At 39.3% G+C, this 22464-nt stretch overlaps 1 protein-coding gene across 2 annotated transcripts in view; it reads right to left on the reverse strand.

The window, feature by feature from the left end:
* DCAF5 (DDB1 and CUL4 associated factor 5) overlaps positions 1-22464 on the reverse strand; it is a 105985-nt gene that overhangs the window by 51722 nt on the left and 31799 nt on the right. For both annotated transcript variants that reach the window (XM_003263615.3, XM_030812521.1), the window contains exons 3-5: positions 19698-19734; positions 18653-18792; positions 16878-17007 (exon numbers count right to left, since the gene is read on the reverse strand). In XM_003263615.3, the coding sequence (XP_003263663.1) occupies positions 16878-17007; positions 18653-18792; positions 19698-19734 (307 nt within the window). The remainder of the gene's footprint in view (positions 1-16877; positions 17008-18652; positions 18793-19697; positions 19735-22464) is intronic.

Raw genomic sequence — 22464 nt, forward strand, 5'->3', positions numbered from 1 at the left:
CTGAGTCAAAGTCCTCCTCCATAGGTGCATAGGTGGAGATCTGTGGTCCACAGTGATTTGTCAATGACCATCTAGGTCTCTACATCTCACATGAAGCCATGACGCCACCATACATCCTTTAAGTGAGTTAAATTCATCCATGTGCTAATCATGTAAGGATCCAAAAAGATAATTTTACAGGTAAAAAAGTATCTTAATTATATCTTAGACTTTAAAGCAAGTTCCTGGCTGGGCATGGTGGCTCATGCCTGTAATCCCAACACTTTGGGAGGCCCAAGCAAAAGAATTGCTTGAGCTTAGGGGTTCGAGGCCAGCCTGGGCAACAAAGTGAAACCCTGTCTCTACAAAAAAGCAATACAAAAATTAGCCGAGCATAGTGGCACATGCCTGTAGTCCCAGCTACTCAGGAGGCTGAGGTGGGAGGATCAACTGAGCCACTGCACTGCAGCCTGGGTGACAGAATAAGACACTGTCTCAAAGAATAAAATAACATTAAAAAAAAGTTTCTGATATTTGCAGAAAAGAAGTTCAAAAGGAAAATTAATTAAGCTTTAAAAGGAAGCCAATTATAAGTTAAAAGAAAGTAGATTCATCTATCATGTTTCAGAAAGTGACCAGTGAATTCAGCAGGTATTAAATATATGTCCTACCCAATTATGATCAAAAATAGATAGTGATATACTATACATATTGATGGATATACAGATATCAATAAGAAGATATACTAACTAGACCATAGAACTTGGGTCATTTTTATTTTCCTTATAGCTTTCATTTTATTTTCCAAGTTTTTCAACAATGAATATAAACTTCTTCTATAATCAGAAGGAAATGTCTTCTCACATATGCTCCTTCTTTTAAAAAGGGTCCATGGAAGAAAGCTTTGAGAAAAGTATGAGAATAGGGAATTTAGAGAGCCTCTTAATGGAAACTTCACATAGTAAACTGACCCATAGGATTCTGGTACAAATGCTAAATTTGAAATTCAGTCATTATTTTAAATCCAAATAATAACAGTCAAACAAAAATTTTCAAAGGACTTTGCAAATCTTAGTGTCCCTTACCATCCTTCTCAATGAGGGCAAATAATATCCCTCCTTTGGTAGATTTCTAGATACTAAACAAGCTTCCCTTGGTTATCATTGGACATAGTCACCAAGTTAGGTCTGAAACTACACTCAGTTTTATTTCCTTCTACAGATCCACCATCCCACTTCCAAAGTATCCATAAACAAATGGGAAAATTAAGTGCTCAGAATAGAAAACAGATTCAAAACACACAGGTATTTTATGCATAATCCAGAAACATTAGCAGTATTCTTGGAAAGTCTTCTATATATGGGCAAATTCATGGGTAAAACAAGCCAAGACTATTATTGAGAGTATACTAAGAAGTCCCTATCTAAAATATGTAACTCCCAACACATAAAACATAAGGTCACACCTGGAATTACAAGATAGAAAGTTCTAACTACAAAGAATTCACTGAAGGGATTATATCAAGATAGATACCCCTGAAGAAGCAACAAGTTCTTCAGTAAATTTAATTTCCAAAATGTTTTCATGTATATCATATCATCTAATCCTTACAATAATCCTATAAAATAGACAGTGTGGGTAACATCAACCTATGTTACACTGGAGGCAACCAAGGTCCCGAGTAATTATATGACTTGGCCCTGACCATACAATCAAGCAGCTGAAATAGGAGAAGCAAGTTTTTTCTGCTTCTTGGTTCAACAAGATTTCACAGAATATGCTGTGGAGATGGATTATTCCACCTATTAAAAAGAACAGCATCAGACTGCAATGCATCAGGGCCAGAAGGATTCATCTAAGTTATTCACTTCACACCCTTCCCTACAATTCAGTAATTCATTTATTCATGCATACATTCATTTAAATATTTATTGAATACCTGCTGACTATCTTAGGCACTGTGCCAGGCACATGGATTCAAAGATGTTACCGTTTCCATGAACAGTGCTGTAAATAAGGGGAAGATGTGCCATGAGAGGACAGAGGAAGAATAACTGCCCTCTGCTGGGGAGACAGGAGTGGGAGTAGTCACAAAAGACTTCCTGGAAGAAAAACCTAAGCTGACGCAAGAGAGAGTCAAAGGGTTGACTCAAATTCTTAACTGGCAAAAGAAGATAAATCTGGATATGTTAATACAATCATGCATCGCTTAATGACAGGAATATGTTCTACAAAATGTGTTGTTAGGCAATTTTGTTGTGTAAACATTATAGAGAGTATTTACACAAACCTAGAAGGTATAGCCTACTACACACCCCAGCTATGTGGTATAACCTAGGCTACAAACCTGTACAGCATGTTACTATATGTTATTATATGGAACACCGAACGCCATAGGCAACTGTAACACAATGGGTAAGTATTTGTGTATCTAAACATATCTAAACATTTAAAAGCCACAGTAAAAATACAGTATAAAAGATTTTTAAAAATGGTACACCTGTATAGGGTATCCACCATGAATAGAGCTTGCAGGACTGGAAGTTGCTCTGGGTGAGTCTGTGAGTGAGTGATGAATGAATGTGAAGGCCTAGGACATTACTGTACACTACCACCATAGACTATATAAATATTATACACTTAGGCTATGCTACATTTATTTAAAAATATTTTTCTTTCTGCAATAATTAACCTTAGTTTACTATAACTTTTTTTTTTTTTTTTTTTTTGAGACAAAGTCTCACTCTGTCACCCAGGCTGGAGTGCAGTGGTGTGATCTCGGTTCACTGCAACCTCCGCCTCCCGAGTTCAAGTGATTCTCTCCTGCTTCAGCCTCCTGAGCAGCTGGGATTACAGGCACACGTCACCATGCCCGGCTAATTTTTGTATTTTTAGTAGAGACAGGGTTTCACCATGTTGGCCAGGCTGGTCTCGAACTCCCAACCTCAAGTGATTCCTGCCTCAGCCTCCCAAAGTGCTGGAATTACGGGCATGAACCACCGCACCCAGCCATTAGTTTACTATAACTTTTTTACTTTATAAACTTTTTTACTGTTTTAACTTTTTGACTTCTGTTATAATACTTAGCTTAAAACAGGCACATTGTACAGCTGCACAAAAGCATTTTCCTTCTTTATATCCTTATTCTTTTTTTTACTTTTTAAACTTTTTGTTGTTGTTGTTAAAAACAAAGACACACACACACACACACACACACACACACACGTTAGCCTAGACTTACACAGGGTCAGGATCATCAATATCGCTATCTTCTACCTTCACATCTGTTCTACTAATATCTTCAGGGTCGATAATACACGTGGAGCTGTCATCTCTTATGATAATGCCTTCTTCTGGAATACCTCCTGAAGGACCTGCCTGAAGCTGCTTTACAGTAAACTTTTTTTAATAAGTAGGAATATACACTAAAAAACTATAAGAAATACAATATAGTAAATAGGTAAACCAGTAACATAGCTGTTTATTATCAAGTGTTATGTACTGTACATCATTGTATGTACTACACTTTTATATGACTGGCAGCACAGCATGTTTGTTTACACCAGCATCACCCCAAACACATGAAGAATGTGTTGTGCTACAACGTTATGACAGCTACATTACCAGGTGACAGAATCCTTCAGCTCCATTATAATCTTATGGGAGTTCTGTCATATATGTGGGCCCATTACTGACTGAAACATCATTATACAAAACACACGTGTATATGGATAAATTCTCAACACATACCAATGAGCGAAAAAGTCCAGTTGTAGAATGATTATATAGTAGCATGTTATTTGTGTGAAAAACATACAAGCATATGGAAATAATGCCATATGTTTTTCTACAGGTACATGTATAAGCATAGAAAAACCAAGAAAAAGTTCTGGAAGCATATATTATAAACTCATAATACTCACTACCCCCAGGAGAAAACATGAAGGACCAGGACTAGAAGAGGTAGTCAGAGGGGGCTTTAGCCTGTGGACAGTTTTAAAAGGAGAACATTATTACCTGTTACTTGTATTTTTTTCTTTTTCTTTTGAAATAATTATAGATTCAGAGCAAGACACAAGTATTGTACAAGAACGTCCTGTGCATCCTTTACCCAGCCTCTTCCAACGTTACCACCATCTTGCATAGCCATAGTACAATATCACAACCAGGAAAATTACATTGGTACAATCCACAGAATTTATTCAGATTTTATCAGCTATACATGCATTCATTTGTGTTAGGTGGATGTGATAACCACCATGCTATGGAAACTTGCTTGTATAGCTTGTATATGTATATCATGCATAGCTTCATGTAACAATCACTGCAATTAAGATATTTATCTGTACCATCACAGGACTCCCTCATGCAACTTGTCCTCTACTCTCATCCCGAACTCCTGGCAATCAATAATCTGTACTTATCTTGAGAATTATATCATTAATGGGGATTACATAAGTGGAATTATACAGCATGTATTTTTTTGAGATTGGCTTTTTTTCAGTCAACAAAATTTCCTTAAAGTTCATCCAAGTTGTATCAACACAGTTCCTTTTCATCACTGAGTAGTAGTCTGTGGTATGAACGTAACACATTCACCTAATGAAGGACATGTGAGTAGTTTCCAGCTTTTGGTTATAAGGAATAAAGCTGCTATGAACATTCATGTACAAGTTTCTGTATAGAAATAAATTTCATCTCTCCTAGATATAGATCCAAGAATGAAACTGCTGGGTCATATGGTAAGCTCATCTTTAATTTATAAAGGAACTACAAACTGTTTTCCAGAGTGGCTGTACCATTATATATTCCCACCAGCAATATATGAGTGACTGAGTTTCTCCACATCTTCACCAGCATGGCTTGTATTTTAAAAAGCTAAACTAAGAAGTCTGTCAAAGTATTTCAAAACAGAGAGATAACTAGGCAGTTTTAATTTCTTTATGGATACACACATCATCAATGAAATATTTTTGTACCCATTTAAAAAAATCAAACCTGAATTTATTCAAGCTTCTAGATATAGTATCAATTTATGGGAAAAACCTGAGTCAGAGGAACACGCTAAATTGCAGTATAAGAATGCAATCAGCATAAGCTAGAATATAAGAAATTCGTAAGACAAATAATCCAGTTTCTTCAACACATAAGTTGCAAGCAAAAGAAGTGAGAGATGGCCGGGTGGGGTGGCTCATGTCTGTAATCCCAGCACTTTGGGAGGCCAAGGTGGGCGGATCACTTGAGGCCAGGAATTCAAGACCAGCCTGGCCAACATAGTGAAACCCCATCTCTACTAAAAATACCAAAAATCAGCTGAGTGTAGTGGCGGGCGCCTGTAATCCCAGCTACTCAGGAGGCTGAGATAGGAGAATCGCTTGAACCCAGGAGGTGGAGTGAGCCAAGATTGTGCCACTGCACTCCAGCCTGGGCAACAAGAGCAAAACTCTTCTTTAAAAAAAAAAAAAGTGAGAGATAGGGGTACCTACAAACTAAAAAAGACTTAGAAGTCAAATCATCCAATTGCTTTGTAAGGATTTTGAGTCTTGTTTCACAAAAACCACTGTAACAACTAGATATGAGATGGTATTAAGGAATTATTGTTACTTTTTAGGTGGCATAATATTGTGGTTATGTTTTTTTTATTATCTTTTTATGGAAAGCAGTTTGGTCGTTCCTCAAAAAGTTTAATATAGGATCACCATATGATCCAGTAATTCCACTCCTAGGTATAATATACCCCAAATAATTGAAAACAGGTTCTCAAAAAAAATTTGTTCATGAATGTTAATGATAGTAGCCAGAAGATGGGACAATCCAAACGGCTATCATTAGATGAATGGATACATAAAATGTGTATATCCATATCTGTATAATGTTTATATAACAGAATATTATTTAGCCATAAAAAGGAATGAGACACTAATACATGTGGATGAATCTCAAAAACATGATGCTAAGTGAAAGAAGCCAGACAGAAGGTCACTTATTGTGATGGCCAATATTAGGTGTCAACTTGACTGGACTCAGGCATGCCTACATGGCTGCTGAAGCATTGTTGCTGTGTGTGTCTGTGAGGCTGTTTCCAGAGAAGACTGAGATGTGAGTCAGTGGGCAGGGAGAAGATGACCCGCCTTTAATGTGGGCAGGCATTGTTCCAGTGTAACTAGAACAAAGCTAGCAGAAAAAGGCGGATATTCAGCTTGTTGATGTTCCTTGTTCTCTTTCCAAGCCTGATGCTTTGCTTCCTCTCCTCGTGCCCTTGGACATCAGACTGAAAGTTCTTCTGCCTTTGGACTCTGGGACTTGCACCAGTGGCGTCCTGGGGGCTCTTGGACCTTTGGCATCAGACTGAAGACTGTACTGTCGGCTTCCCTGGTTTTGAGGTTTTCAGACTTGAACTGACCACTCTATTGGCTTTTCCCATTCTTTAGCTTGCACATAGCCTGTCATTCACCTTTGTAGCAGTATGAGCCAATTCTCCCTAATAAACTCTCTTTTATATATACGTATATCCTATTGGTTCTGTTCCTCTGGAAAACTCTGAATAATTATACATAGTGTGAAATACCCAGAATAGGTAAATCTTATTTTTACTATTCTACTTTTATCTGTTTTTTGTTTTGTTTTGCTTTTTTTGAGACAGCGTTTCGCTCTTTTTGCCCAGGATGGAGTGCAATGGTGCGATCTCAGCTCACTGCAACCTCTGCTTCCCAGGTTCAAGCCTGCCTTAGCCTCCCGAGTAGCTGGATTTACAGGTGCTCACCACCACGCCCGGCTAATTTTGTATTTTTAGTAGAGACAGGGTTTCACTATGTTGGCCAGGCTGGTCTCAAACTCCTGACCTCAAGTGATCCACCCGCCTTGGCCTCCCAAAGTGCTGGGATTACAGGCGTGAGCCACCATGCCCAGCCTTAACTGTTTTTTTAAATTTTTTTTTATTTTTAGTGATAGGGTCTCATTCTGTCACATAGGATGGAGTGCAGTTGCACAATCATGGCTCACTGCAGCCTCAACCTCCTGGGCTCAAGTGATCCTCCTGCCTCAGCCTCTCCAATATCTAGGACTGCAGGCTCTGCCACTACGCCACCTGGCTAATTTTTAAAAGAATACTTTTGTAGAGATAGGGTGTATGTTGCCTAGGCGTGTCTTGAACTCCTAGCCTCAAGCAATCCTCTTGCCTGGGGCTCCCAAAGTGCTGGGATTACAGGTGTGAGCCACCACACCCGGCCTACTTTTACATATATTTGAAAAAAAGTCTTACCATAAAAATTTTTAAGAAGAAAAAGTCAACATTTGATTTTAAAATAAGAAAGTTGGCCGGGCGCGGTGGCTCATGCCTGTAATCCCAGCACATTGGGAGGTTGAGATGGGTGGATCACTTGAAGTCAAGAGTTCAAGACCAACCTGGCCAACATGGTGAAACCCCATCTCTACTAAAAATACAAAAAAATTAGGCGGGCATGGTGGCACATGCCTGCAGTCCCAGCTACTGGGGAGGCTGAGGCAGGAGAATCGCCTGAACCCAAGAGGTGGAAGCTGCAGTGAGCCGAGATTGCGCCACTGCATTCCAGCCTGGGTAACAGAGCAAGACTTTGTCTCAAAAAATAAATAAATAATTAAAAAATAAAATAACAAAGTCCATTTGATTTAGGTTTTGATATTATCTACTTCTGAATAACTGGATTTAGGGAATACGAAAGGAAGAATATGAAATGATACGTGTTTGCAGAGCTCCCCTCCATTTACCAGGCATTCCCCAGATGCTCTGGTCTGAAGTGAAGTCTCTTGTCATAAAAGACATTTGTGTCTGGTGAGAAGGAATGGAGGCAAGTAATCTCTGGCCTAAACCCCAAAGACCCTGGGTCTGAGTGAACTTGAGCAAAGTCAACATGGACCTCTCTGATTAACCACAGCTTCCATCTTGTAAGACCAACAAAATTGCTAAATCACCTTGGGTATTTGCCAAATAATGGCAGAATCAAAGGTCCCACCCCGAACCAACAATTCAATCTCTAGGTATGGGGTCCAGGAAGGAGTGCTTCGACAAGCTCCTCAGGTGATTCTGATGCCCCTTAAAGTTTGAGAATCACTGGGTTAGGAAACCAGTGACCTGGTGTCCTCCAGTGGGCAAAACTGATTCTACACCTCCACCTTGTGGCTTAAAAGCTACAAAGCAACTTCACCAGAATACCTGGCTCTCTGCCGCATAACTAACTGACAGTGGCATTCAAAGCCCAGCAAGAAACCTTACACCTCCTCTAAGGATTTATTCCTGAGATACAACATTTGGATTCATGTCATTATACTCAGGGATTAACGGGTCCATAAACATTATAGAAAATTAGCTTTGAAAGTATTTTCTAAAAGTTAGCTTTGACTATTTTGGGATGAGTATAACACTATATATTCATTTGATATTTACTAAGTTTCCATAATATTCCAAGCACTGTGCTAGGCACTAGAGATTAAAGATGAATAAAACATGCACCCGCCCTTAAAAATTCATAGAAAAACACAAGTAATAATATAGATTAGGACAAATGCCTCCTTTCTGTGAAGCAGCTCCTGGGCACTGGGAAGGAAATCAAAGACAAATACTGGCCTACCTGGAGACAAGACATAGCATATGAATAATTAATGATGGCAAAAGCAGCAACTGAAATGTGCAACATGAATGCCACAGATCATAAGTACTTTACAGAGATTCTGAATGGAGAGATCCTTTCCTCTAGAAGTTAGGGACAGCTGCATTCATTCAACATACACTCTGTGCCAAAATAGTTCCAGGTGCTGGGGGACATGGTGAGTAAAAGCATCTTTAAGAGTATGTAACAGGGAGATCTAGCAAGGAAGTTTTCCCTGATGGATTACCATTTGATCTTGGTAACTATGACGTGAATACATAAAGAAAAATCAAGAAAACAGGAGACAGTATCCTCTATGTGTATGCGTTTTGGGGGGTGGTGCAAAGGGAGAAGAGATGCAAGCTAAGGAGCCAGTGCAGTCAGAACCTTATGGAGAGAGGGAAATGGGTCTGAAATGGGGTAGAGGTTTAAGGAATGAAAAGAGTGGCCAAGCACTAACACAGAGCAAAGATGTTTATGGCAGAGGGAGGGAGAGACAGAAGAGGCAAATGGACTTTGAGATTTCAGCCAGGATGATTATAAGACAGACGATGACATTAATAAAAAACAAAGAAGTTTAAGAAAGGAATACAGTGCTCGGGAGAAAGCAAGCTTTTTATTAAGGAGTTCAGAGGACAGAACACTTGCATGAGTATTGTAAACCTACGTATGGTAAAGATGGGTGAGTAGAAGACAGAAAGAAGGGAGTAGCTTAATAACCAGAAGGCATGCCCCCGACTAAAGCTAATCATTGTGACAAGCAAATCCCAGTTATCTTCAGCTTTTCTGTTGCAGTTTTCTATAATACCAACAAAATTTCTAGGTCCACCTGACTCTTCTCTCTCTCTCTCTTTTATTCCTTTAAGGCAGCTCTGTAAAGAGCCAGTGTTATTGCCACAGCCACTGGAATCGCAGGGAAGAAGATAAATACTCACTTGAAGACAACAGTGGCCTTGGATTCTTTTTTTAAATTTTAAGATACAACATAATACAGGCCAGGCACGGTGGCTCACGCCTGTAATCCCAGCACTTTGGGAGGCCGAGGCAGGTGGATCATGAGGTCAGGAGATCGAGACCATCCTGGCTAACACGGTGAAACTCCATATCTACTAAAAATACAAAAAGAAATTAGCCGGGTGTGGTGGTGGGCGCCTGTAGTCCCAGCTACTCAGAAGGCTGAGGCAGGAGAATGGCGTGAACCTAGGATGCGGAGATTGCAGTGAGTTGAGATTGCGCCACTCCAGCGTGGGAGACAGAGCAAAACTCCGTCTCAAAAAAAAAAAAAAAAAAAAAGATACAACATAATATAGTAACGTGCACTAATTCTAAGGGCATTGCTCAATAAAAATTTATATAGGTATACAACCATGAAATTGCCACCCAGACCAAGATATAGAACCCCAGAAGTTTCCCTCATGCCTTCCTTAGTCAATACCTTACCCAGAGGTAACCACTATTCTGACTTCCATAACTTGCCTGTTCTTGAGCATCATGCAAATGGAATCACACAGTAGATTCTTTTGTATTTGAATTCTTTTATTCAATATTATGACTGTGAGGTTCATCCATGTCAATGTGTATATTTATAGTTTGTTTATTTATGTTTGTGTAATATTCTATTGTATGGCTATTCCACAGTTTATCCATTTTCCATTTTCTTTTGATGGATATTTAGGTTGTTCCTAACTTTGGGCTATTACAAATATAGCAGCTATAAACATTCTTGTACATGTCTTTGGTGGAAATAGGTACTCATTTCTCTTAGATATACTTAAGAGTGAGATTGCTGGGTCATGGAGTTATGGTGTTTAGCTTTAGTAGATACTGACAAATAGGTTTCCCTAATGGTTGTAACAATTTATACTCACCTAAAATGTATGAGCGTTTCAGTTGGTCCATACCCTTGTTAACACCTGATACTATAAGTCTTTTTAATTTTAAACACTCTAGGTGTATACTGACACTCATTGTGGTTTTAATTTGCACTGCTCTCATAAGTGATAAAGTTCAGTACTTTTCAAATGCTTATTGGGTATTTGGATATTTTCTTTGGTAAAGTACCTGTTCAACATTTCTGCTCATTTTTTAAATTGATTTTTTGTTTTTTACTTACTGATTTTTACTTCTTTATAAATTCTGGATATTCTTACTCAATAGACTCAATATATGTATTACGCTTTTTTTTTTCAGATCTGTTCTTGGCTCATCTTTTCACTTCTTTTTTTTTTTTTTTTTTTTTTTTGAGACAGAGTCTCACCCTGACACCAGGCTGGAGTGCAGTGGCGCAATCTCGGCTCACTGCAACCTCCGCCTCCTGGGTTCAAGCTATTCTCCTGCCTCAGCTTCCCGGGTAGCTGGGATTACAGGCACACAACACCATGCCCCACTAATTTTCATATTTTTGTTTTAGTAGAGACAGGGTTTCACCATGTTGGCCAGGCTGGTCTCAAACTCCTGACCTTGTGATCCACCTGCCTCGGCCTCCCAAAGTGCTGGGATTACAGGCGTGAGCCACTGCGCCCAGTCCTTTTCACTTACTTAATGGTGTCTTTGGCCAGGTGTGGTGGCTCACATCTGTAATCCTAGCACTTTGGTAGGATGAGACAGGAGGATTGCTTGCACCCAGGAGATCGAGGCCAGCCTGGGTAACACAAAGAGATGCTGTCTCTATCAAAAACATTTTAAAATTAGCCAGGCATGATAGCATGAGCCTGTGGTCTCAGCTACTTGGGAGGCTGAAGTGGGAGGACTGCTTGAGCCTTGGAGGTCAAGGCTGCAGTAGCCATGATCATGCCACTGCACTCCAGCCTGGGCAACAGACCAAGACCCTGTCTCAAAAAAAAATAAAATAAAATAAAATAAAATGGTGTCTGCTGAGCAAAAGTTGTTAATTTTAATGAAATCCAATGTGTCAATTTTTTCTTTGATGTATAGTGCTTCTGAGGTTTTAAGAAATTTAAGAAATCTTTGTCTACCCTGATGGCCTTGCATTCTGAAAGGAAGGAGGCTAATTCAGGGCAGCCTCATTCATTAAAGTTTCAACAAACATCAGAGCATGAGTGCCTTTTCCAGCCTTTGACATTAAGCCCTTGGGCTTTATTTTCCTATAATAGTATGAGCAACCCTCAAATATAATGTGGCAGAGATTGTCTGGCTTGTTCAGAAGGCAGAGTTTCATTTAATCTGGTCTCTATAGAAGTAGGATTGGCACAGGCCCCTAAAAACAGACATGTAACTGAGAGGTCCCCAAACCCAGAGAGGACCTAAGAGCAATTTCCCCTGATAGTAGGAACTTGTGCTCATTGCCCATTTTCAGAGGCGTCATTTACACAACAAGTGAAAGCACCATCTTATAAGGTAAGTCTTTATAGGGATTCTTGGCTTGCCCCAGTTTTATTATTGAGTGGGAAAAAAACCACTCTCTTTATTATCCTTGTCAAAGCAAGACACTGTTATCTGTCATAGAACTAACTTTTCTTGACAGAAAATAAAGAGATTAGAAGGGAGAGAGGTGGTGAGTAAGCAGACAGCTAAAACCGGCAATGAAAAGGATGAGACAAGTAGAGTGAGAGCAGGGGAAACTTTTGCTTTTCCTGAATTCTCTAGACACTAGAGGATCTCAGTTCTGAAAACTGTTCAGAGGGCACTGCAACAGCCCAAGATAGATATAACTGGGACATTGGCAGTGAGAAAGGAGGTTGCTTGTGAAAACAGCAGAAATCATCTAAATGAAATAAATGAAACCTTGTCAGAACATGAAATGTACGCTTGTAAATGTACATTGTGAAATGTACTCTTATCCAGTCACTTACACTCAAGCCTCTCCTCCCCAGTGCCCACTCATCACCACTAAAATCCCTAAAGCAGAACTTTCCAACTCCAATGTCTACAGGGCCAGGCAAGTAATGTAAATGAGGGATACAGCTGTATTAAGACATCAAGAAGTGGTGGGACCCTTAACTAGCATCATAAAGGTTTTGGCTGACTATCGCCATATGATAATAAAGGTCCAACAATATCAGATCTTTTGTCTTTTTCAAGAGATGTAAGAAACTGCAATTTTACTTTGTAATTTTTCAAACTCTAGTATATCAGGTAGACCAAAATATCTCTGTGGGTTGAATTTGGTCTATAGGCAGCTAGTTTACAACCTCTGTTCTAAAGTGCTGCAGCAAAATAAATAGTATATGCAGATTTCCAGGGTTATAAAAGGTAAGAAGTTGGAACAGGTTCTAGGCCATGAGACAGTGAAAAAGGGTTTAACTTTCAGGGACAGAAAGTCTAAAGGATTCAGACTTCAGAATATGACAGGTCCATATTGGAAAAATTTGAGAGGAATTCTGAAAAAGTTCTATTGTAGGGAGGCATAGATGAAAGAAAACTAGAATGTACAGGGACCCTATTTGATTTAGTAAGAGAGGGAACTGGGTGTGGTGGCTCATGCCTATAATTCCAGCTACTCGGGAGGCTGAGGTCTGGGCAACATAGTGAGATCCTGTCTCTAAAAATAAAAACTAAAAAAAAGAAAAAGAAAAACAGGGGAAAGGGGAAGGATGAAATATATGGACACACACACACACACACACAAATAACACACAAGTTATTTCACCTCTCTGTGCCTTGATTTTCTTATAAGAATAATAGAAGCTACCTCATAGGGTTATCATAAGGATTAAATGAGGTAATTATTCATATGATGGTCAATACTCAGACGGCAAGTAATGCTTAATAAATGTTAGTTATTATTTATTATTATGAGACACTGAGAGGTGAAGTAACTTATTCAAGATCACATGCCTATTAAGGTGTACTATCTGGATTTGTAACCAGGAAGTATGGCTTCAGAGCCTATACTTCCTATACCAAACCATCAAGCTCTTCTTCCTCCCCTTACCTCACTGGGCTAGTTTCTTATTCTTAATCTGTACAATAAGGAAGTCCAATTATATTATAATTGAAGTCTTCTTTAGAGCTGACATTTTTTTTTTTCTGCCAGCCAGCCCTCTAATCAGCTTATTTCAGGGCAGCAGTGGGACAAAAGTGACTCTCCTCCTATACCTTCAGGCTACCAAGTGAAGAGGTATAGTGTAGGGTTGGGGTAAGACAGGGAAATCGTTCAAGCATTGACTAATACATAGGTTAAGCCAGGAAGGAGAACGTGGTTCAGGGTGAGACCCTCATCACTGCTCCAAGGAGATTATCTGTTTCTAGGACAGCAGGCCCTGAATTCACCCACATGCCTGTGCAATTACAAGCTAGAAGTCATTTAAAAACCTGATAAGGAACAACAGGTTTAAAACCTAGGGTATTCAGAACACCAAGCAACTCTTATCCTTTTGGAGTCAAGGGTCTCTATGAGAACCTGGTAAAAACTTTCTACTATCCCTAGAAAAAATATGACATGTATTCACTCAGATACACAAGCCACACAATTTTACCTGCAGTTATAAGGGATTCACAAATTCCTTAAAATCTCTCCCTACACTTGAAGTATCCCTGAAAAAGTTCTATCGTGTTCTAGGCTTGTCCTCCCAACAGATTTAGAGTTGCCCCAAAATCTAGGTTGGGGTTTCTAGGCAGCTGTGCTCAAGAGACAAATTATCTATTGCAACTCAGCACAACTAATCCTACATGGAAAAGAAAAAGGGCACTCTCTTCCCCCAAACCAACTTGTACTGAGGGAATTCTAACAGAAAAGATCTGTAATTTCATCCCCAAACTCCAGTGAATGCTAAGTTAAGAAGAGTTCCAAGGATATTTCATCCCCCTTTTCTGCCTGACACCCGTAAAACCTTGTAGAACCTTAGAAGAGTTGAAATAAATGCAAAAACATCCTAGTCCCCATGGCACTATGCTCCTTCTTTTATTCCAAAAAGAAATTAGTCATGATTGCCAATTAGCCTTACTAGGCAACTTTTATCCCATATGGGCTCTGAAAACCATAGGTTATCAAAGAAACTATAAAACCTTACCCATAACTGAAGAAGAACTCAAAACAAGATATCATTTTTCCCCCATAATACTAGCAATAGTTCAAGTGTTGGTGAAGGTCTGGAGACACATGCAATCTATACAGTTGGTAAATTTGTAAGTCAGTGCAGCCTTTGGTGGTGGGGCTACAATTTGACAGTTTTTATAAAAAATTTAAAAACATGCATTCTTTGATGCATCAAGTCCGTACAGATATTTTTGCAAAAGTAGGCCAAGATAGATGTATAATCAGGTTAAATGTAACATTGTTTATAATGACCAAAAACTGGAAACAAGAAGCCCTGGTTGTTGGGTACATCATATAAATTGAACGCCACATGGTCATTAAAAGAAGGGGTTAGATCTGTTAGTGTTGGTATGAAAAAGGGCTCTAAAACATATTGTTAATTTAAAAAAGAAATCGAGAACAGTGAGTATTACTACATGCTTCCTTCTGTCTCAATTTTTTTAAAGGATGCATATGCATTGTAGTATACACATTACATTAAGTTCTGGAAAGATAAGAAACTATTCACTGTAGTTACCTCTGGAGTGACTACAGACACTAGAAAGGAGTAGAACTGTACTGATAGACAAACATTTTAAAAACATACAAGTAACAGAGATAATATGGAGATGGAACTTTTTACTTTTTTATTTTTTTCTGCATAAAACCCCCAAAACCAATAAATGTCACTGTAAAAATAAAATAATCATCATCACTTACAATTCTTTTAACAAGAAAGAAACCATATTTATTAGTGAGGAGACAAGTGGAAAGTGGGGGAGGGCCCACATAATGCATGGTAAGAAACTGGTGGAAGAGAATGGGAGAGAATTGGGAGAATTAAAATACCCACACTCCCCTCCTCTCTCAAGACACTGCAGACACCATGAATTACTCAAGCTTTCCACTGGAGATGAATAGCTCAGTGCCCCACTCCAGTTGCCAGCTATTCATTGCAATTATAAGTAGGGGAGATAGTAGGTTGAGAGAAGGCTGGTGCAGTTCATCCAAATCCTGCCTTTTGTAATATGGATGAGGCAGAACAGTTGTTCCTAAAGAGCCTGAAGTAGCAGAGAACACTGCAGATGAACACAATTGTCTTCTTGGCAGACAGCAAGCCCCCTAAAGTTCATAGTGCACAGGCACATCAGGGGTCCTGCCACTACCCACATTTCAACAGACTGTAAAAGCAAGAGCCAGGTGCCTATGCAACGGAGGGGGCAGGAGAAATCTCTGCTGCCCTGCTCAATGACAGGGACACCCCTCTTGGCTACATGGATCTGCTACAATAGTTCCAACCATCTCTTACTGCCCCATGGAAATCACCTAGGAGTAAAAATCATCAAGGAAGATAATCTTCTGTACTTAACTACTCCTTTCATCTGAGGCCCGTGAAATAAATTATAACGTCACTTAGTTTCCATGATATTCTTCTGCAACATTGTTTTACGAAGTGGGAAATTACATCTATGCAGAATTTCCAGAGAAGCTAGCTAGCAATACACGGAAGTTTTTTAATATAGCATGGCCAACTTTATGTACAGGTGCCATAAAAAGTAGTCCCTCCCCCATGGGACTTAAGGAACATAAAAGAGCCTGCTACTCACCCCCATTCCCACATCCTTTAATGATGCCTGAGATTCCCCCATTAGTGATTCATGCCATCATTCAGGATTGTCTTAAGTATGCTCTTTTCATAGTGCCATGTGGAGAAATACATGAGGTCCTGAACACCACAGTGCAATGGCTCTTAACCTTTTGTTGTTGTCACTATAAAGGTCATTAGTCCTTTTGATAAACAGAAAATGCACTTATTTGAATAACAATGTATAATTTTCATATAATTTTGGCAGTTCAGTATTTTTTTAAGCTCTCTTAGGGATCCCCTCCAACCTAGGCTTAAGAACCCCTGGCTCAGCAGCAACAAGTTTGGCAAATCTCCTCCTCCCCTCCACCCACCCCACACCAAAAGCTCCCATGCATCTGGGAAACCCTGGGTCTGAAGAGAGAAGGCAATACTAAAGGGATGCTCTGACTACTTCAGATAATTGCCTAAAACTGACCCTGTCTACAGTCCAGATTACTGTTTATGATTCCTCCTCAGCAAGGAGTATGGATTTGTCACTGTCTATTCCTTGGAAACAAGCTTTCCTGGCTTGAGAGACACTATATATCTTAAGAAATGCCCAGCAGAGATAACTGCCAAAGAGGTCCTTACAACACATACTGGCTGGTCACATTACCTGAGAAATGAGGCAGGGGAAAGTTTTAACACCTTATGAATAAAGGGGGCTCACCTCTGAGGTTTTCGAATGTCCCAGAGTCCCACTCCTTCCTTTGAATTGGCTGTGGCCAACAACCTGGGCTCCACAGGGTTAAACATCACACTATGAAAGGCTGATGGATAGTTTGCCAGGCAGAAAGGCTCTGTGGAAATAAAAATTATAATCAGTTCATTCCAGGTACCTTTGGGCCACTGGCAGGCAGATAAGCAGGAATGTGAATACAGATTGGAGCACTCTTTAATAACCACTCCAACGGCCTGGAGCCCCAAAACAGCACATAATCCCACCAGTCACCCCTACTCACAAGGTCCCCATGAGTCCTATACATAGCAAGGTAAACACATTTAACCACATTTTAAGCTATAACACCCAGAAATATATATAGCAGCTATCAGATCTTGAGACAAAACAGAAATGGCCACTAAAAATGGGAAAATAAGCCATTTTACAGTAAGTAAAACTGAATTCCACATCAGCTGAAAAAATTCACAACCAATTACTGGTAGGATTATTATGCTTTTAATCCAACTGTATTAGTTTTAGAAAAGTTTTTAAACTGCACACAGATTTGATGAAGTTAAAAAAAGAAACAATGACAAAATTAAGATGTGGTGAAACAATGGTGTGGTTTTTCTCTTCTGGTTCACAATGCTCCCTAACACCTAGCCAGTCTGTAATCAACTTCACCTAGAAACCCTGCATCATTTTACAAAAATTAGCAGGTTCCAAGTGAGGAAGAAACCACTCAGTTACCTAGCAGGATATACTCCTATGGGACCTGTTAGAGTAATACAAAGAAAGCACTTCTCAGTCTATGACCTCCGTATGCAGTACTTCACAGGTCTCTGAGCAGGTAAAGCACTCAGTCATCTCTGCCATCAGGCAGTTCAGACAAAGGAGAATTTCACCTACCAAGCCCACAGTGACTCGACCACAGCTGCTATTTCCTGCTACCTTATCTGCCTAACCCTAAAAACAAGCTTCTCTTATAGCCTGAACCTAAATAATGAGCACAGCCCAGAATGTAAAATGTTTAGAATATAAAAAAGTTAAAAGACCCAGATCCTGCCAGACAAAGCAGGCAGGATAGTAAATTTAGGTACACAGCTGTGATCATTACAATCTGCACTGAAGGCCAGGGTGGGTATGGCAGTGGCACTAAGGCTGGTACTAGAGGAAGGGGCCTTTTGAAGACAGGTAGAATTACAGAAATCTCTCTGTAGGAAATGAGCTGAGAAGATGCATTTCCTGAAGAACTTCAGGGAAAGTCAACAAAGCAACTTCTTCATTTTACACATCAGAGAGTCAAAGGGCACATTCAGAGGAGGCACTCACACAGATAATCCCCTTTAAACAGAGTTTATTTGCCATCATTTTAAGATCCTATAGACAGTTAATTTGAGATTCTGTGGTTCTTTCAACAAAATAACAAGCCTGAAACTAGGATGCAGGAAAGTGCATAACACCCCCATTCTCTGTAAATAATCAAGAATAGTTACATGTCAGCACCACAACTTCTGCTCCTTGGGGCACTAAATACCAAGGTACAAGGGTCTGTGGAGAGTCACAGGAGGGTGGAGAAGGACTGGCAAAGGTGCCTCACTTCTGAGTACTTAGGTGGAGGATAAGGCCTCCGAAGACCTCTTATGCCCCCATGTGAGTGTTTCACATTTCCTTTCCCTTGACATCACTTGCACATAGATACTGAGGTCATAAATTGCATCTTCAATGAATCTGACATCAAACTGTTCAACATAGTCCAACAGTCTTTTGCACAGTGACCTTACCTCCATGGGGAGATTCCCGGATGTCCCAAATGAGAACCCGGCCATCATCTGAGGAACTGGCAAAAATGTTGTCATTCACTGGGCTCACAGACAAGCCATATACTGCATCTTCATGAGCAAACACATCCAATGTCTCACTGCTGGGAGATAAGAGAGCAAGACAGAGGCACACACATACACACAAGCATAGTGCAGAGTCCCAGCACTTTGGTACCGAGGGTGCCATCTTTTCCATTTCTAGAAGAAAGTCAACCTAGCTAAACCCAAAAAATATTATATTTCCTGAAAGGTAGGTAGTCAACTTCCAGGTTAAAAAAAGGTACTATTAAGGAGTCTTTTTAGAGATTTTATAATGTTTGTGCTAAATAAGCATATTTAAAAGTGACTCAATAGCTGAGTTTTGTATTTTCATTTATTACAGAATGCATCTGCTTGTGTACAGATTTGGGGGTCGTACTTGATTTTCAAAAAGCAAGGGAAAGCTTTAAAGCAGCCAAGTCTGATGCCAACAGGGTGGAAGAGGGGTCTCCTAGCAATCTGGCATGGTGATGAAAAGCATGGCTCTGAGGTCAGATACCTAAGTTCAGGTTTTAGTACCACCTGACCTTCTGTTATCTAACATGTCTGTGCCTCTGTTTCCTGATCTAGAACGGAGATCACAATAGTATCTCCTTAGAAAACGAGTGTGAGGATTAAATGAATGAATATGTACAAAGCACTTACAATGGTGTCTGGCACATAGTAAGAACTCAATCAATATTAGCTATTACTGTTCTTAAATATTATGGTTCCTTCTCTTCTAAACTCTTATTTTAAATTTTCACCTAAAAAGTATACTTTCATACTGACTTTCAAAACTTTCAAATCCCTTTTTCCTTTTTAAATCAAAACTTTATTTCAAACTACTGTAGGAATATTTTTTAGAAAAGAACAGCTGGTTTCATGTTTTTCAAAAAACAAAAACTATTTTAGTCTAAAGAGATATTTGCCTCTTCATATATGAAAAACAAAGTCAATCACCTTCACACACCACCAATCTATTTACCTTTCAACATCATGGAGGATAACTTGCTCATCATTTCCTGCAAAAGAAAAAAGCAGACATTTGATCATTCCTGCAAGGTGGTCCTTGTCCACATTACAATTTAGTATTATTAAGTTTTCAGGGAAAAAATATGAACAAAGCCAATGCTAATACAAACTAGAAGTGTTAACTAGAAAAAAGATTTATAGAAATAATTTAAGAAGGATAGGACATTCTTACAGAGAATTTTTTAAAAATAATAGCAGCCAAGTATAACATAGTAACAGTTCCCAACATGTATTAACATGTATTATCCAGTGGATGATGTAAAAAAAAAAAAAAAACCAACACTGTGGCTACAACCTGGGCAACATAGTTAGACTCCATCTCTATGAAAATAAAAATAAAAAAATTAGCCAGGTGGTGGCACACCCTTGAAGTCCCAGCTACTAAGGAGGCTGAGGTGGGAGAATTGCTTGAGGCCAGGAGTTCAAGGCTGCAGTGAGCTATGATCACACTCCAGCCTGGGCAACAGAGACAGACTGTCTCAAAAAAAAAAAAAGTGGGGGGAAACAACACAAAACAAAACTGTGGCCATCAAGGAAAACACTAAATGATCATTGGCAAATCAATTCACTAGCTTTATTTTTTTTCTTTTTCAGCAGAACACTCACTAATCATGAGACCTGCAATAAAATCTTTAACATTTCTATGACCTAACTTTTTAACCTATAGAATAGGGATAATAACATCATAGAGCAATTGTAAGCATAAGAGTACATCTGTAAAAGCATTCAGAATAGGGCTGATCACTTAATAAGCCCCCAATAAATGTTTGCTAATATTTCTATCCTTGTGGTCTTTTAAAAAATTTTATTTCTTTCTTTGAGACAGGATCTTGCTCTGTTTGTCTTTTAAAAATTTTTCTTTCTTTCTTTCTTTTGAGACAGGATCTTGCTCTGTTGCCCAGGCTGGGAATGCAGTGGTGCAATCATGGTTCACTACAGTCTCGACCTCCTGTGCTCAAGCAATCTTCCCACCTCTGCCTCCCTAGTAGCTGGAACTACAGGCACATGTCACTATGCCTGGCTAATTAAAAAAAATTTTTTTTTTGTAGACATCTAACATGTTGGGGTCTAATTATGTTGCCCAGGCTGGTCTCAAACTCCTGGGCTCAAGCAATCCTCCTGCCTTGGCCTCTCAAAATGCTGAGATTATTACAAGTGTGAGCCACCATGCCCAGCCTCATTAGCATGAAAATTTGATGACTGTGATTCCAAATGATGTGAAAGTTTTAATCGTGTATTTCTCCTTATTCTATCAAAGGAGATATATTATATTCATGATATGTGTAGTCCTGCCTTCAAATGGTTTGTATAGCAAAAAAATTAAAACCCGAATATAAGAAGACAAAACACAAAAAAAAGTCCCACTCTACGCTAAAATGCACAACCAACAGTCACTTAAATAGAAAGCAAAAGTAGCAGTAAAGACATGGCCCAGGGCATCTTAAACAAAGGCCTGGCTGTAAATTCTATTGTGAGTACAAACCAATGAAATCAGTAAACTCATACTAATGCCTTTTAGGTATCAGACACAGTGCTAGGTCTTGGGTATACAAAAAGAGTAAGATTCTACTCTGTCCTTGAGAACTCCAATTGGACTTGAGAACAGTCCAACTGGACAAACAACTAATAGCAACAAGAGGGTTTGCCTTGTAGCAATATGATCTAGCTATGGGGTCAATTATTTCCTTCATAAGCAGGGTGAAAGTACATGGAGAAGGAGACCTTTGAAGAGAAACTCAAAACTCTTACCAATGAAAGGCTTAGGGGAATTGGTGGGGACTGCACAATTAAGGTGGAAGAACACCATGAACAAAAGGCACAAGGGCGAAATAGTACCGTGTAGTGCATTCTTAAAATGACAAATAGTTTGGTGGGCTAGAAAGAATAACTCAGGGAAGGGAGGTCAGGCCAGACAGATAGATCGGGGTTTAGACTTTATTCTTCAGGCACTGTAGGCTCAATGGTTCATATGGTCCAGTCTTTATTTTTAAAAGTAAACTTGTGTATGCAATGAATTCAAAGGAGGATTAGAGAGTGGTAACAGAAATCACAGAAGGCCATTGCAAAAATCCAGGCCAAACTAAAGGATGAATATGAGAGGCTTTCAAGATAGACCTGACAGGACTTGGTGACAGACTAGATGTGTAAATATAAGAAAGGCAGGTTTGAGGATGACTCCAAGATCATAGGTAGAATGAACCATCTGAAACTGCTACTTTTTAAAGTTGAAAATGGTTAATTGTCAGCAATTTCTTAAAGTTAAACCTAACAGCTTATATAATTGGGTGAATGGTCGTAACTGAGAAAGAAAATCCAGCAGACAAGAAGAAATTTTCACTCAGGGGAGGACTAATGATCTTGGTTTCAGATCTATTGTATTTAAGTTGCTTTCGGAACACAGGTAGATATCCAGTGGGAAAATCTGCAGCTCAGAAAAGAGGTCAGAACTAGAAATGTGGGGTCAGAAGGAGTATGGTTGATGGAAGCCATCACCAAGACGGTGGTGAGAGCACCAGCCATTCCAATTGTACCCTGACACAACACTTTTCAAACAGGAGCTATCTGTGGGTCATGACATTCATCTGAGTTATGGCCAGCATAATCTTTAAAAATGAAATCGATTAGAACAAAAAACAAAATCAGAGTGTGCCATATATAGGAAGGTTAAGTATTGTTTCAAATATGTGTGTGTGTGTGTGTCTGTGTGTGTCTGTGTGTGT

This window comes from Nomascus leucogenys, chromosome 1a (genome assembly GCF_006542625.1).
Source record: "Nomascus leucogenys isolate Asia chromosome 1a, Asia_NLE_v1, whole genome shotgun sequence".
Classification (NCBI taxonomy): domain Eukaryota; kingdom Metazoa; phylum Chordata; class Mammalia; order Primates; family Hylobatidae; genus Nomascus; species Nomascus leucogenys.